At 38.5% G+C, this 16,273-nt stretch overlaps 1 protein-coding gene across 6 annotated transcripts in view; it reads right to left on the bottom strand.

The window, feature by feature from the left end:
- The window catches only part of MDM1 (Mdm1 nuclear protein), a 30,706-nt gene extending 16,326 nt beyond the window's left edge, over window positions 1-14,380 (bottom strand). For 4 of the 6 annotated variants that reach the window (XM_066368701.1, XM_066368704.1, XM_066368706.1 and 1 more), the window contains exons 1-7: window positions 14,219-14,380; window positions 13,095-13,209; window positions 8,973-9,346; window positions 7,788-7,922; window positions 2,668-2,835; window positions 1,422-1,525; window positions 1,237-1,336 (exon numbers count right to left, since the gene is read on the bottom strand). In XM_066368701.1, the coding sequence (XP_066224798.1) occupies window positions 1,237-1,336; window positions 1,422-1,525; window positions 2,668-2,835; window positions 7,788-7,922; window positions 8,973-9,346; window positions 13,095-13,209; window positions 14,219-14,236 (1,014 nt within the window). In that variant the 5' untranslated portion in view covers window positions 14,237-14,380. Of the gene's footprint in view, window positions 1-1,236; window positions 1,337-1,421; window positions 1,526-2,667; window positions 2,836-7,787; window positions 7,923-8,972; window positions 9,347-13,094; window positions 13,210-14,218 lie in introns of those variants that run through there. The other 2 variants (XM_066368702.1, XM_066368707.1) reach the window with 2 other exon arrangements.
- Window positions 14,381-16,273: the final 1,893 nt, after the last annotated feature.

Raw genomic sequence — 16,273 nt, 5'->3', positions numbered from 1 at the left:
TCTCATAACTCAACCTAATAAAACACCTACACAGGGCAGGCTAGTGACTGATCAGCTGACAGCACACTAGCCCGCTATGGCCACATCCTATGATCTGTCTTTGTTCCCAGCTTCTCCTCATTCCCCATCAGAATCTTTAGACACAGAGTTCCTCCCCAAGGTCATAAGCAGCTCAATGTACATATTTTTAATTTGATCTCACCAGGGTAAATATATGAATTTTGCCTCATATAATATCTGGGACAGCTTCAAGCTGTTTCTCTTACTCTGTCTGGACTGCCTCTGAGCCATGCTCAGCAGAGAAGCAGAGTACACCAAGAGCAGCCATGGTGGAAGGAATCAAGGAACCTCCTGAAACAACATCTGGAGCACAGGAGTCACCAGGACATGGTCATGGGAGCTGACAATGCAAAAAGCAGCTCCAAGTGCCAATGCCTTCCCCCAGAAGCTGATGACATGTAATCGTTAGCCACGGTTTTAAGTACGAAGCTAAATAAAAGATTCATTCCCCATCCAAATTATCCCTCTCTACAATGATAGGGAGAGGGAGTGTTTACTGATGCCTAATCTAAAGTGACATGTTTTAATTCAGCTAATTCACATAGAAAAGGCAAAAAATAAATCAAGATGTGGTTGAAAAGATGCTAATTATACAATAACCAAAAAAGCTCCACTGTTTATCCTTTGACTATAAGAAGCTAGTACTAAACTGGCACTTCCCAGATCAAGGATTACCCTTTCCCTCAAACCTTTCTTTGAGATCCCCAGAATTTCCCCCATATGTCAGGTATCCTGACATGGTACTCAAACCTCTATCAACACAGGCCACTACTTCCCTGTCACAAGACACATGACAGGAGGCACCACTGTCAGACAAACTAATCTTGAAAATAATTAATTTTCAATTGCAACGGTGGAGGTATGGATGTTATAAAATAATCAAACTTATGCTATAATTCTATAAAATGACTTTATTAACACAATAAAATATAAAAATATTTTTAACTTTAAAGACATTATAACTAAATATTAATATCTAAGGAGCTAGTTGGTATTTAAAAAGTAAACACACTAATAAATTATATCCTAATACAACGTTAAGCTCCTGATACTTTTATTACTATTATTGTATCACACATCTTTAAATTATCTCTATTACCAAATCAAACTCACTGTAAAATTAAACTGAAAAGGGTTCAAAGAAAATGTGGACTTACTGAGCTTATGTATACTCACATGGTTTGGTATGTTTTCCTTCACACGTGTCCAAGCCCCAGCTTTATATAAATACTGGGCTGGGCTCAGAAACTTTGCTCTATATTCAGAATGCACCTTCCTAACAGAAATAAAAAAAAAAAGAGTAAATATTTCACCATGTCAAGTATTTAAATACTATGCTATTTATCTTATAAAATACATACCCAAGCCTTTGATGTCTCCAAGGAGTACACTTCTTTTTAGGCTGACACAAGTCTTTTGATTCCATCTCTGCTTCTAACTTTAAAGAATAATCTGTTTTATTACACTAAAATAAAAAAATTTGAACTTTTTATGCTAAAATATTTTATACCTTAAAATGAAAGCATAAATGTTATAAGGTATACTTGGATTCTGTATTACAATTCTGTCTTTAGAAATAAGCTTTAACTACTAAAGATAACATAGAAATTACAAGAAATCAACAAGCAAGTTTTAAAATTAGATATATGACTAGTTTTTTGAAGTATAGCTCACAATATAGTTTCATTTTCTAACAATTAAAATTATCCTTGGCTAAAAAAAAATCTTTAACAAATAAACATCTAAATAAATAAACTATATTACTACTTTTGAGTAGTTTTATATGTGCCTTTGTTATTCCAAATTTACACTTAATTGTGTTACTGTAATTAAATATAAGGCTCCAATTAAGAAGTTACCACCTTGCTTTACTAAATAATAACTTAATCACTCATTTTTCTAAGAACATCAGACTACAAAAAAACTTATATATATACACACACACACACAATTTTACTTTTAGTCATATAAGTTCTATTTTTAGAACCCATAAAATATCAAATATGACATTCTAGGAGTTTAAAAAATTAGAACTATACCCTATACCTATAGTTAACAATAATTTTAATCTGATGTTGTAACTTAAATAGCTATAATTTCACATAGAAGCAGGTGTTTGTATATCCTGACATAAACCATGTGAATTATACGGCTATAATTAGCATTCTAAAATTTTGGTTTAAAATAACCTGTATATATGCGTTTGAGTTTGATTTCCATTATTTAATTTAAAGTATCTGCTTCTGTCACTATTGTTACTCCTAGAGCTCACATTACTGTAAGGACAATCATCTGATGTTAGATATAGCAGACTTACCTGCTATATTTGCTAAGCATTCATCACACTGTATTATATTTAGCTATTTACATCTCTGTCTCCCTAAGAGCCCAGGAGCTGTTTAGAGTTTAGCATGGTTATCACTGTATTCTCATATTAACTAATGCCCAGATCCCACTAAGTGCTCAATGAACATCTGGCATTTAATGAACACACACATGACTTAATGAACTAGCTAAAAACAAAATTTCAAGCAGTGCTAAGTGAAAAAAAAAATGCATAGAGTTTAAAATGAGGTTTTTTGTTTTGTTTAAAGGGTTGATAAATACCTTTTTTTCAGAAGATGTTGTTTCAAAATATCCGTTTTCTTTTAAATCATTTCTTAATTTTGGTTCTTTCACTGGAGATAAGCCCTTAAAATTTCTTTTATATTCAGTTTCATGGATTGTTGAGTTACCTTTGAATTGTGGAACAAATTTGCTTTTATTGTGCAAAACCTTAAAACAAAAATTACCTTAGTTTAGTTTTTTGTGGATTAAATATACAGAACTCAGTTTTTCAATATCTCAAAAAATTTCACACATAAAGTTTAATCATAGAATACAAAAATGACAAAACTATATATATGACTGTAATTTCATTTCACATGTCTAATTAATATCCAAAGGGCAACAAAAGCAAAAATAGACAAATGAGATTGTACCAAACTAAGAACCTCCTGTACAACAAAGAAAAGAGAGCGAAGAGACAATCTATGGAATTAAAGAAAATATATGCAAACCTTAGATCCCATAAAGGGTCAATATTCAAAATATATTAAGGAACTCAAAAATTCAATAGCAAGAAAACAACCTAATTTTTTTTAAATGGGCAAAGATGCATAAAAATACATACATAGATCAATGTAACAAAATATGGAGTCCTGATATAAACCCACACACAGTTAATTTACAACAAAGGAGCCAAGAATTTACAACAGGGACAGGACAGTTTCTTCAATAAGTTATATTGGAAAGACCAGACAACCACATAAAAAAAGAATGAATCTACAAAAGTCTTACGCCATACAAAAAAATCAAGTCAAAATAAGTTCAAGACTCAAACATAAGACCTAAAACCATAAAACTTCTAGAAGAAAGCATAGGGGGCAAGCTCCTTTACATCAGTCTTGGTAATGATTTTTTTTAATTTGATGCCAAAAGTAAAGTTACAAAAAGCAAAAATAAACAAGTGGGACTACATCAAACTAAAAAGCACAACAAAGGAACCATCAACAAAAGCAACCTATGAACTGGGAGAAAATATTTGCAAATCATATACTTAAAAAAGGATTAATATACTAGAACTCATACAACTCAAAAGAAAAAAAAAATTCAATTAGAAATGGGCAGAAGGCCTGACCAGGCAGTGGCACAGTGGATAGAGCGTTGGCCTGGGATGCTGAGGACCCAGCTTCTAAACCCTGAGGTCACCAGTTTGAGCACAGTCTGACCAGCGTGAGCACAGGGTCATTCGCTTGAGCCTGGGATCCTAGACATGACCCCATGTTCACTGACTTGAGCCCAAGGTCACTGTCTTGAAGCTTAAGGTCACTTGCTTGAACCCAAAGTCGCCTGCTTGAGCTCAAGGTTGCTGGCTTAAGCAAGGAGTCACTGGATTGGGGGGAGCCCCCCCATCAAAGCACATATGAGAAAGCAATCAAGGAACAACTCAGGTGCCGCAACAAAGAATTGATGCTTCTCATCGATCTCCCTTCCTGTCTGTCTGTCCCTCCCTCTCTCTAAAATAAAAAACAAACAAACAAGAAGAAAAATGGGCCAAGGAACTGAAAAGTCATTTTTCAAAGAAGACATACAAATGGCCAATGGGTATACAAACAGATAATCATCATCATAAATCATCAGGGAAATGTAAATCAAAACCACAATGAGATAATCAGCTCACACCTGATAGAATGGTTATTATCAAAAATACAGCCTGACCAGGTGGTGGTGCAGTGGATAGAGTGTCGGACTGGGATGCAGAGGACCCAGGTTCGAGACCCTGAGGTCGCCAGCTTGAGCACGAGCTCATTAAGCAAAATCCCACCAGCTTGAACCCAAGGTCACTGGCTCCTGCAAGGGGTTACTCGGTCTGCTGAAGGCCCGCGGTCAAGGCACATATGAGAAATCAATCAATGAACAGCTAAGGTGTTGCAACACACAATGAAAAACTAATGATTGATGCTTCTCATCTCTCTCCATTCCTGTCTATCTGTCCCTGTCTATCCCTCTCTCTGACTCACTCTCTGTCTCTGTAAAAAATAAATTAATAAATAAGTTAATTAATTAATTAAAAAACCAAAAAAAAAAATACAAAAGGTAAGTGCTGGCAAGGATGTGGAAAAACCCTGTACACTGTTGGTGGGAATATAAATTAGTAGAGCCATTATGGAAAACAGTATAGAGGTTCCTCAAAAAATTAAAAATAGAACTACCATATGATTCAGCAATTCCATTTCTGGATATATTTCTAAAGGAAGTGAAATCAGTATGTCAGAGAGCTTTCTGCACTTCCTTGTTCATTGCAGCATTATTCACAATAGCCAAGATATAGAATGAACCTAAGTGTCCATTGACAGATGAACGGATAAAGAAAATGTGACATACATATAAAATGGAATATTTATTCCACCTATAGAAAAGAAAAAAATCCTGTCATTTGCAACATGGATGAACCTGGAGAAGATAAGTTAACTGAAATTAGCCAGGCACAGAAAGACAAATACTGCATGATTACATTTACATGTAGAAGCTAAAAGTCAAACTCATAGAAGTAGGGTAGAACAGTGGCTGCCAGGCGCTAGTGGGTGGAGGAAATGGGGAGATGCTGGCCAGAGGGTCCAAAATTTCAATTATATGGACAAGGAAGTTCTGCAGATCTCAAGTACAGCATGGTAGCTATTATATAAATATATGCTGCTCACAAAAATCAGGGGACATTTCAAAATGAATATGAAGCAGTTAAAAAAAGCATTTGATATTTTCTTATTAAACAAGAACATCAGAAAAGCAAATGACAAGTCAAAGAAAGTAGTTTGATTATGCAAATGAGATGCAAAACCAACTTTTAGTTCATTGGTGAAAATGCACTATACACAAGGCTGAAAGCACTGGAATATCTGCACATTCCCTGATCCCCTAACTTTTGTGAGCAGTGTACTTGACACTTGCTAAGAGTCTTGCTCTTAAGTTTTTTCAACACACACAAATAAGGTAACTATGTCACATGATAGGTGTGATAGTTTCATTGTGGTAATTATTTCACAAGATATACATATATTAAAACATTACATTGTACACATATATATAACTTTTTGTAAATTATACCTCAAGAACCTGGGGAAAGATCTGAAGTTCAACCATCTATATTCATTAGTACTGTATTTTGAATAATAGCTATTATAATCAAAATAATGCTTAAGCCAAAAGAAGTAATGAATCATTTCTCTTCTCCCGTCTCTCATCAGTTTGGTAAAGGAATTAGTAGAATAGGCATATTTTAAGAATATGAACATAGACATTAGCTTTACAGGTTTTTTCCCTCAATATGAATTTTTTTTCTTCCTGCGATGATAGAAAATTCTTAACGTTTTGAATGTCTAGTGTGTTTTCATTTGTTTGGTTTTTGTTTCTTTGCTTGCTTACTTTTTGCTTAAGGCAAGGGAAAAGTCACCTAATTATTATGTTTCTATCTTTAAATGTTTCCTTTTATCCTTAATACTTCATAATATGGTTTCCATTTTATAATATATTACTACTGATTACAAGGAAAGCAAATGAAAAAGATGGTGCTCAAATAAAGTATATTATTGCTATATAACTGACTAGTGTATCTTCATAAAGATCGACTCCAAACACTGTATCTTTTTAAATTACAGTATAACTTCGAGTATTTTCCTGCCCAAAACTATTCTGACTCCTTTACACATTAATATAAGACATCCTTTCAGAAAGCAGGTGTCTGATAAAACAGAGCTAAACAGCTCCTTTAGTGGTTCCCAACAAGCATTCAATTTGTCACAGAACTCTTCAATCCACAGACTTTGAAACTGATTCGCTTCGAAGTATCAAAGAGTATTTGCTTCCCCCCAAAATTCTTTGAAATCTTAAGGCAAGAAATAAAATCACTAAAGTATTACTAGTGGTTTTATACTTCTGACTCTATATAAAAAGAACATTTCTATATAATACTTTCACTGAAAAATATAAAAGTTGTTAATGGGCTTTAATTTGATCAGCCCTATTTTAAAGGTGAAACTATGAAAACTGAAGAATTCATAATTCTCAGGTATTAAGTAATTTTTTAGGTACATTTACCATCAAGAATACTTATAAACCAGCAAAAGAAGTATTAGTCCTATTACTAGGTTCATAAAGAGTACATATATCACTTTATATTATTTTATATGTTTCTAAAATGTTATATAAATTTCAGGTTTTAAAAAAACTGAATAACAACTAAATAAATCCAAAGCTTTCACAATTTATAGGATCACTGGTGTTATTAGCTTAGTGTAAGATGACTAATTCTTGCCTTACTGAATTTAATTATCCTCTCAGTTCTTAGAGGTATAGGTATAGTGAATGTTGAGGAGAAAATGAATGTGAGGGTATTTGAAGGCGCATGCGTGTGCTTGTGTGTGTGCGCGTGCGTGTGTTTATAAAGAAAAACACAAAGATGAAGAAGAGAAACAAAAGTCTGAGCTGTCATGAGTCTCTGGGGATATTCTAAATGGAAGTGTTTCCTACTTAGGCCTAGGAGAACATTTAAAAATGTAAATGAGAGTTAAGAGCCTAAGAAGTCTCCAGAGATGACAGTAGTAAAACAAACGAGTATTTATTAGAAATGGTAACCCAATACTAAAATTGTGCAAGGATACAATGACTCTAATGTCATATTTAGTAATCATTGTAGTTTTTGAATCTTATAAATTTTCAATTCCTCTACAGTTCATTTAATAAAAAGATAGTTATCTACCTTGTTACTATCAAAATATTTTCCATTTATTAAAATAAATATCCAAAGCAGTTATGTCTTTCTTAGAGGACAGAAAAACATATATTAGTTAACTAAACACATTTTAGAATGAAATCAATTTAATATTTTTTAGTAAATAAATCAGAGCATGCAAAAACTGACTAGTCCAAAGTTTTCATTACCCTGTCTCATATTTGGTATACAAAATGGATCTGGCAACAGTAATCATCAGTAGCCTAGGACAATTTAGTATTACTATTATAAATCACAAGTAATAGAAAGATTTTAGCAAGACTCTCATTTTCACTTCTCTAGAATATACCTCCAAACTTACTTAATTATCTAATTTCTTACAGCAATTAGTTTTTATAATTTATAACTAGATTAAATGATGATATTCAAAAATGATGTATTACATCCATTAAACTACCTGATTGGCTGCAAAAACTGGAGCAGTTTCTTTAGGGGTCTTCCAAACAAACTGCCTTTGATATTCAGAATTTCTCAAGACACTATGTGAAGGAACAATAGTCAATCCAGCTTTCTTCTGCAGAACTCTATCCAACTGTTAGGAAAAAAAATCCCAAAGTCATTACAAGTTATCATTCAAACTTTTTTTTAATATGGTAAAAAAACATAACATGAAATTCACTTTTAACAAATTTTTAAGTGTATAGTACAGCATTGTTAATTATATCCACATTGTTGTACAACTTTTCTCAATTAATAATCTCCCTTTTAAATTGTCAATCTATTTAGAATTCCTTTCTTAATACTGTCAAGAAATACTATGCATCCCAGAAAAAGATTAACATCTTTCAGTTCTTCCCTATCAATTATTTATAATTAACTACTACTAAGAAACAACAGCCCCTTGCTTCATCCCCACATTGCTTCTGGGACACCCCTTCCCCTGCCCACCAGACTTATACATCACCTTCCTTGATTCCCCTACGCCCCCTGGTTTTCACAAGCCATGGGTTCTTCTCCAACACTTCTCAATGCCTCTCCGTGGTTCCATTCAGCGATGGGCATGAAATGGGAAAGAAGCACAGTGGAATGGAGAGATGTGGGAGGCACTGAGATGTCTGCACGGGTCCCTGCAGCCTCTGCTTATGTGCTCGCAGGGGCCTTCTACAGGCCAGCTATGACATAAGAGAGAACTGCAAGATCTTTGAGATCTAGCCAAAACTCTCCTTTCTTTTGCATTTCATCAATTGAGATTCTGTGTTGTTTTTTTTTCCTTGCTTGCATACAATAATAAATTGAAAAGAGCCTAGGTAAAATCAGCTCACCATCCCTGCCAGAGGTAATGACCTACTCCCCTTCTCTGTCTCAACTTGATCTCTCCCTTAGGACTCAGGCGCTGATATATGTTGAATAAAATCCAGAAGCAAGCTGTCCACCCAATGAAGAGATATCTTAGTATAACCAGTACAAAGTGACCATTAAGAATAGAACTAATTCACAATAAAGTCAACAGCCTCTTGTTAATATCCTATAGACAAGGAAACAACAATGGAGAAATTTTAAGTATTAAATGTAGTATTATTAAAATGATGACATCTACAAAGAATTTTGTGCTTGTGCAAAGAAATACGGTGAATATACTTACCGTATTATCTATGCTTTCAGAGGGAAGCTTGGTAGAATGTTCCAGTTCCACATTTTCATTAGCTGGTATATGGTTTGCTATTACATCCTTATTATTTTCCACAATATCTCCAGCCCCTTCAGCTCTGGAGTCTGCAGAGTGAGATCTGGTTCTCTTGGGAACCCTGGAGGCTTCTAGTGCAAGAACTCTTCCTTGGTTAACATCTTGCTTTTGTTCTGCCCTCTGTGATTCTGGTGCTTCGGGGGCTTCAGGTGCTGGTGATACTAACACATCATTCCCTGAGGTAGCTCCATTCCACTCAAGAGATTTTGAAATCTGTGGGTCATGGTAAGGGACTCTTCTTTTTGAAATAAAACTTGGCTCTTTCGTGATTCCTACAAAATATAGTGTACAAAAGTAGCACCTATCAAGCATAAAGTTACAGGGACAACTTTTAGTAATATCTATGGGAGGAGAAATAAAATATAAAATTCAGTTAAGACCATAAGCATAGTTTTTCAACATAAAATCTTTAATTTTGCTTTAAATAAATATTAAAAGTTAGACCATAAAATTAGGGTCACAATGTTCAAGTTATCCTTACAAAAGTCACTAGAACCACAACGTGATGCGCCTGGCAAGTCAGGCAGCACATGCTGCCACCGTTTCTAATTACTCTCCTGTGCTACTTAACAGAACAAAAGGCCCTGGTACTGTCAAAATTTGGAACTTTTCACAAGGCTTCTCTTATGCAGAGCAGACCAAGATGAGAAGGGATGAGATGTCATTATGCTGGATCTTGGCTCTATATTTGCCTTGATTTCCTGAGAATTCAAGAGAATGAACCCTTTTAACAAGAGCTAAGATACTATTTCTCTATATTTCTGTCTAGCAAGCAAATGTCCAAAAAACTTAACCTTCTGCCCAGGTAAGAGGAGCTCTGTGGAATGACAGACACTAAGATACTGCCCCAGTTTGGGGCCATTCTTTATATACAAGACTGCAGAGTGGGGAAGAATGGTAAGATGGGAAGGGAAGGAAAGGAAAAGGAAAGAGCAGGGAGTGGACAGAAAACCTGCCATGTTCTTTAGCCTCTATCATGGACGTTTCAGCCATTGAAGAGTCCCCATTACAAGGGTTTCAGTGGTCTTCAAACTGGGTCTATATATGTTTGGAGGCACATATCTATTCAAGGGGGGTGGGAGAGCGTAAAACAGAAAAGAGCAGCTTAAGGGAATCATTTTCCAGCTCCCAACTTCCATATGTGTTATTTCCTGACACTGATTTGCGTAAGAGATGCATCTGCCATCTGTAATTTTATTTCCCACCACCCCTTTCAAAAGCATCCTTTTCCCACTTCACAAAAGACAGGCACACCTCTCAACCAGCCTCAGGGTATAAAAACTATCTCATAGGGAAGGAAAACAAAGGGACAATTCAAGAAAGTATAACTCCTGAGGGAGAAAATTTGACAGCAAAGCAAAGGAAACAGAGATTAGGAGTAAGCGGCACCTTATTTCATCCAGCTCTACACCTTTCCCATCTACCGTCTTAGAATTAAAATTCAGGTGCAAGAGTGTTGTCAAACGAAATGCGTAAACTGTATGTATACCACATTTACCTGGATTGAAAAGGTTAGATCCTTTTTCTCACAGAAAATAATTTTGATTAGTTTTACCAAGGAGGACTAACTTTACCACTTATATCTATGATGAATATTTACCATAAACTGGATGAGCTAAATTGGCAGCTCCAGTTTTAACAAAATATATGTAAAATACATGTACAATATTTAATATACCAGAAACCACATTCTTCAAAACTATGTTACACTTATAAAAAAAAGTAAATTATCAACTTAAAAACATGAAGGAATACAAAGACCTTCTAAGTTTTTTCAGGGGGTATAAAAGCTAAAAAGTTTGAGACCACTGCCCTAGACTTCTGCTTTAAGAGAGAAGGCTTCTGGTAGAAGAGCAAAATAAAAGGGGAAGATCTCAAGTGGCCTGCCCTGTGTCCCAGCACCAGTAAAAATACACTCTGGGGAAAAACTACACTTTGTTAACAGAATGTCCAGGCAGCCCTAGGTAACACTGCTGCTGTTCCTGGCGAGCCTCCCACCTCCCTCTATGAGCATCCAGGAGTTCTCACGCTGGCTTCCCCTTACCTAATCCTCCGCTTGTGAGGTATCATTCTCCAGAGGGGTTGTGCTCCCTGTTGGGTAAACAAATGTTTAGGTTTGCTCACTTGTACTGGGGCAGAGCCATGTGTGCCCTGTGTGTATAGTCTATGGAAGGCTGCCATGATTGCCCTCAGGGCAGCATAATGCAAATTGCGGGGTGCCTTCCTGCTTGGGAGGGGCTACTGTTTGCTGGAGAAAGGGTTTCTTCCCTTAGCCTGTTTTTGGCTGGGGAGAGCAGAGGGAGAATCAGGAGGGAGAATCCTGACAGTGAGTCTAGAGAATGAGTCCAGATTGTGGAAACAGAGACCGAGTTGGGGCGTGGGAGCCCTGATTTCCACCCAGCCTGTTTGGCTGGGGAGTGCTGAGGCTGGTGGGGGCCTGTGCGTCTGGGGGAGTCCTTAATGCTGAGGGGCTTGGAAGCACTGCCCGTTTGCTCGTCTGCCATTTTAAGACTTTAAGAAGTGGAATGGCCCACCATTTTCTGGCTCCACAGTTCCTTTACCATCTGCCCGAATCCAATAGGAACCTGCATGGCCACGGTGGGGGCCACTGGCCTTACACTCCCAGTCTCAGTTCATCACCTCTCAACCCTCAAATATACTTCGTCTAAGCTAAAATGTCATGGAGGCAACTATTTGGTTACCCCGTTTCCCAGTGTCATAAGATCCCTCTAGCCCTCAGTGGAGCAGCCACACTTTTAAGAGATTTATTTTGGGTATCTGTGGAATTTCCAGTCATTTGAAGAGGATTATGAGCACCACCCTGCCCAAGAAGCAGGGACATCCAGCCTTTGAAATCAAGCTCTGGGCAAGGGATCCTGACTCTTCACAAGGTCCCTAAAGGAGCCACCCCTCTCGCCAAGTCTTCCTTCTATTCTCCAAACCTAATCCTAGAAATACTCTCAATTTTACTAATTTCCCAATCTTGGCACCCCACTTGTAAGCCTTTTCTTTTCCTGGCTTAATACACCTATCATTTAAGGAACTTATTTACCACCCATCAGGCCCTCCCACACGTCACATATGAGGCACCAAGCATTCATCCGTGTACATGCCCTTACCAGGCAACACCTCATTTAATCCCTCCCAGCAATCCTGTGCAATATGCTTCCTAAATCCCACTTTGTGAAACAAGCCAAATTTGCCCAAGGCCACACAGCTCATGTGGATTAAAACTTAGGTTTATTCAGTATTTCAGGAATTACTGATAGTTTTAATAAGCACAAGTGTATGTCAGCTACTACGTGGTAACAAGGTGGTGCAGACAGACAGAGCCCTGCTCTCAGAGGTCTTACACTCTGGTTAGGGAGAACTAAGCAAGCAGGTAGAATAAAGTCAGTCTGTCCCTTCTTCTCTCTACCATGCTTTGGGAAACCTTGGCCCAGGGTTCTGACTTCCCTAGTATAAAGGGAGGAAGCACCTATGATGACAAAATGTGGCCTCTGACTTCATGGATTTTGAACAGTACAGTCTTGATTTCAAATCATGGTTCTATCATTTACTAGCTGTGAAACTTCGGCAACCTACTCAGTCTATCCAAGTTTCAATTCCTCAACACCTCAGCAGTACTCCGCCCCACGTTAGTCTACTCTAAGCTTTCATGTCTCAGCTCAAATATCAAATCTACAGCATATTTCCTCCAATCCATCTCTCCCTAAAGTTATCTATCATGCTAGCCTACAATTTTATATACCAGCCTGAAATCTCCTGGTTTATTTTATACTGAGTTACTTGTTCATTGCTCTTCCCCACAGTAAAGGGTCTTTGTCTAGATCGAGGCTATATCCCTAGAAGACAGGCAATCATCCTGGCCTATAGTACACTGTCAATGAGTATTTGTTAAATAACTAATGCAGAAGTCAACCAGGCCAACTGACCAAAGCTTCACAATTTTTTAATTACTTTGCAAACTTAACCCAAGGCTTATTCAAGTTATATTGGCTATCAGTTTGCCCAACTTACCTAATTGATCTGATCTAAGTCCAGCCCATGGGTACCTTTGGCCCACTGAGGAATTACATGACTCTGACAAGTATGACTTTTTCCACAGAAAGTTCCTCTGGTATTCACTCAGCCCCTGTAATGCAAAGTACAGTTTGAGTACAATGCAATGAATGAACGTTGTGTTAAAGCAGGCATCAGTAAAAACAACTTCCCAATCTCTAAAAAGGGCTCTAAGACTTACTAAGGTTGATAATTAAACAAAGAAGAGCTCCTTAAGAACAGCTAATATTTACCCAGCCCCATGTTAAGCAGTCCCATGTGTTATATCCTTTAATCCTCACAACCACTTGAGGCAGATGCTAGCAGGAATCTGAGGCTCAGAACATCTGCCCTTTTGCTGGCTGTCTGAATCCAAGCCTGGGCTCTTCTCCAGTAACAGTGACGATCTAAATCTCCGTCACTATAATTATCCTAATTAAGGTCTAACCGAGTACACAATATTATGTATTATGCCTAGTCCCTTTCGAAATGTTGTCAAGTCAACTGAAGAAAGACAAATTCACCTCCCATTCTGGATACAAGCGCTTAAGATAAAAGGCTAAGACAGTCAGGGACTGGGGAAAGCTGTCGTCAAACTATTTGTTAGTTGATGGGTGTTTGACCCTGTCAGCTACCTGGCACTTATAACGAACCAAACGCACAGTTATGAATAATGTGTATTTCTTATACCGTCCTTATCCTGTAAAGATCCCGTTTCTCAAGCCTTTAAAAAACACGCGCACTTTTCAAGTTTTAAAGGGGGAGGGGCGTTAAATGCTAAGCTGCGAGACAGGCCACAGGCGTCCCAATCTGAAGCCCATTATACAGCGCTCTCCCTGCACTGCCACTCCTCCGAGCTTCCCGAACCCGGCTCAGCACCGCCTCACGCTACCGCAAGGCAACTCGGAAGTGAGTGTGACCGGAGAGGAGCCGGGTCAGACGAGACCAGCATCCTCCGGGGCTGTGGGAGGCAGGTTCCGGGGCTGACAGGCTCTGCGGGGCCGAGGGGCGCGGCGCACAAAGTCAGCGAGGCTCCCGCGCCCCGCACCCGCCCCGCCCCGGCACCCCCCATCAGCCTTCGGGCTCGGGGACCCCGGGCTCACCTTGAAGCGCACCGGCATGTCGGCCGGCGCTGGAACCCCCGCACTCCGACAGTTAACGGGACAAAAAGCCCCGAGGGGGGCGGGGCAACAACAGCCGGTTTCCTAGCAAAACCCTCGGCCTGGCGTCCCCGACTACGCGCCGGCGCATTCCGCGCTTCCCTCCTTGAACCCTGTCGCTCTGCCTTTCCCTGCCTAGTCTGAAGCTTGAGAACCAATAGAAATTTGGAAAACTGCTTGCCCTCATTAATATTCCACCAATCGATGCCCGAAAGGGGGACGTCCGCCTCCCGCGCCAAATCGCGAGGGCTAATAAAGATGGCGGGCGGAAGGCCGGCCAATGAGGCTCCCGGAACCGCGGTGGGTGGGGCCCGCGGGAGCTTTGTCTTGAGCAGAGTTCACAGGCTGCTGGAGCGCGGCTTTCGTGCAACAATGGGCGTGGGTGCTGGAGGGATTCGTGGGCCTCGCTGGGCCGAGGCTCCTGTCGTCATAAAGCACGAAGGTGTGTGTGCTTAAACCCAGGATGTATGACGGAAAATGTTCAAGTCTAATTTGAATGTCAGTTCCTACAACCGAAAGCTATGAAAGCTATGTGAGACTACTGTCACATCGAAAGAATAGGCCCAAAAAAAGAAACACAAGCTTAGGCAGGGCAAAAAAAATTTATTTATTAAATCATGAAAGACAAATTGCTGACTCCGATGTTTTTGCCTCCCACAATCCCCCCTTCCAATGTACGTATAACTCTTATATTAGAAAACATTAATTAATGATGCTTGTGAGTCTCAACTGCCTTTCCTCTCACGTCTTAAAAATGACTTGAATAGACTGTTGTAATTAATAACTATTTCTTGTGATTCTACCATTGACAGAACACTGCTGACCATGAGAATGGGAAAGAAATAAATCGTCTACAGTTCGCCAGTATACTTCGGGGGAATGAATGTATATTTACTCAATAATAGTGTAATTTATCATGTGGCACATTCCCAAAAGATAGGTATAAGTGAAAGGGGCATAGGAATTGAAGAAGGGAGTCATCCCTAAGGGCAGCGATGATTAGAAAAAACAGAGATTATTAGAAAAAGCCTCAGGAAAAAATATTGAGACAGCCTTGAAGGTTAGAAGGACTGAAATAAGAGGGAAATCTGACCATGAAAGAGCAGATGTCTGAATGGAGTGGTGCCGGGCTTCTTCCAGGAACAATGAATGCAGTGCCTTTTACTTTTGTCATTTGCTGACTGAAGAAAAGTATATCCTCTCTTTTAAACTTTCAAATATTAATAACAATCCTTGATGTTCTTTTTTAAGCATGTTCTGCAAAGGCTTATCTTCCTGAATCCTGATTGATGTCTCTGCTCTTCATCATCACTCAGATACTTAAAAATTCATTTGAAGTATCTACCTGATAGCTGAAACAAAGAGAATATTAAATTAGTCTCAATGTGCCACGCATCCAGGAGGCCCTTGAAAAATGTTAATTGATGGTGACAGCATCTCTACCGTGTAAATTAAGAATTTAAGAATGGCAAAAACAAGACACAGAGGAACATAAAACAAAAGTCCTCTGCAGGAAGGCAGCCTGATCTTACAGGGTAGGAAAGACATAGCTCTGGTGGAACACAGCTTTGTGACCGCGTGATGCTCTGGTGAAATCAGCAAAAAAGCAAGCATGTGGAATGTAGCCTATCAATTAACCAACACCAATAATAACTGCAGGAGTAGACCCCCGGTGAACAGGGAATACATGACACACAAAAAATGAACAGCACGATAAAATAACTTAGTCACAACCTGAATTTGCTAATATGTTGTAGGAAGAATATTTTATTTTTAAATAAAAGTCTACTTCAATTTTTGAAGCAAAGATATAGAAATGAAAAAAGGGACAACCTTAGCAAATGACAGTTTGTAGCCTGTTTTACCAGCTCTTATATTCTCCGATACTACAGGAAACAGACCCAGTACCCTACAAAGTTCCACCCCAGTGTTTTTGGGAATCCTAGGAAGTGTCTTACACATGCTTAAAGTTACCGTATAAGCCATGCCCAGCAGCAC

Source organism: Saccopteryx leptura, chromosome 2, assembly GCF_036850995.1.
Source record: "Saccopteryx leptura isolate mSacLep1 chromosome 2, mSacLep1_pri_phased_curated, whole genome shotgun sequence".
Taxonomy (NCBI): Eukaryota; Metazoa; Chordata; class Mammalia; order Chiroptera; family Emballonuridae; genus Saccopteryx; species Saccopteryx leptura.
This window is presented reverse-complemented; position numbering and strand designations above follow the sequence as displayed.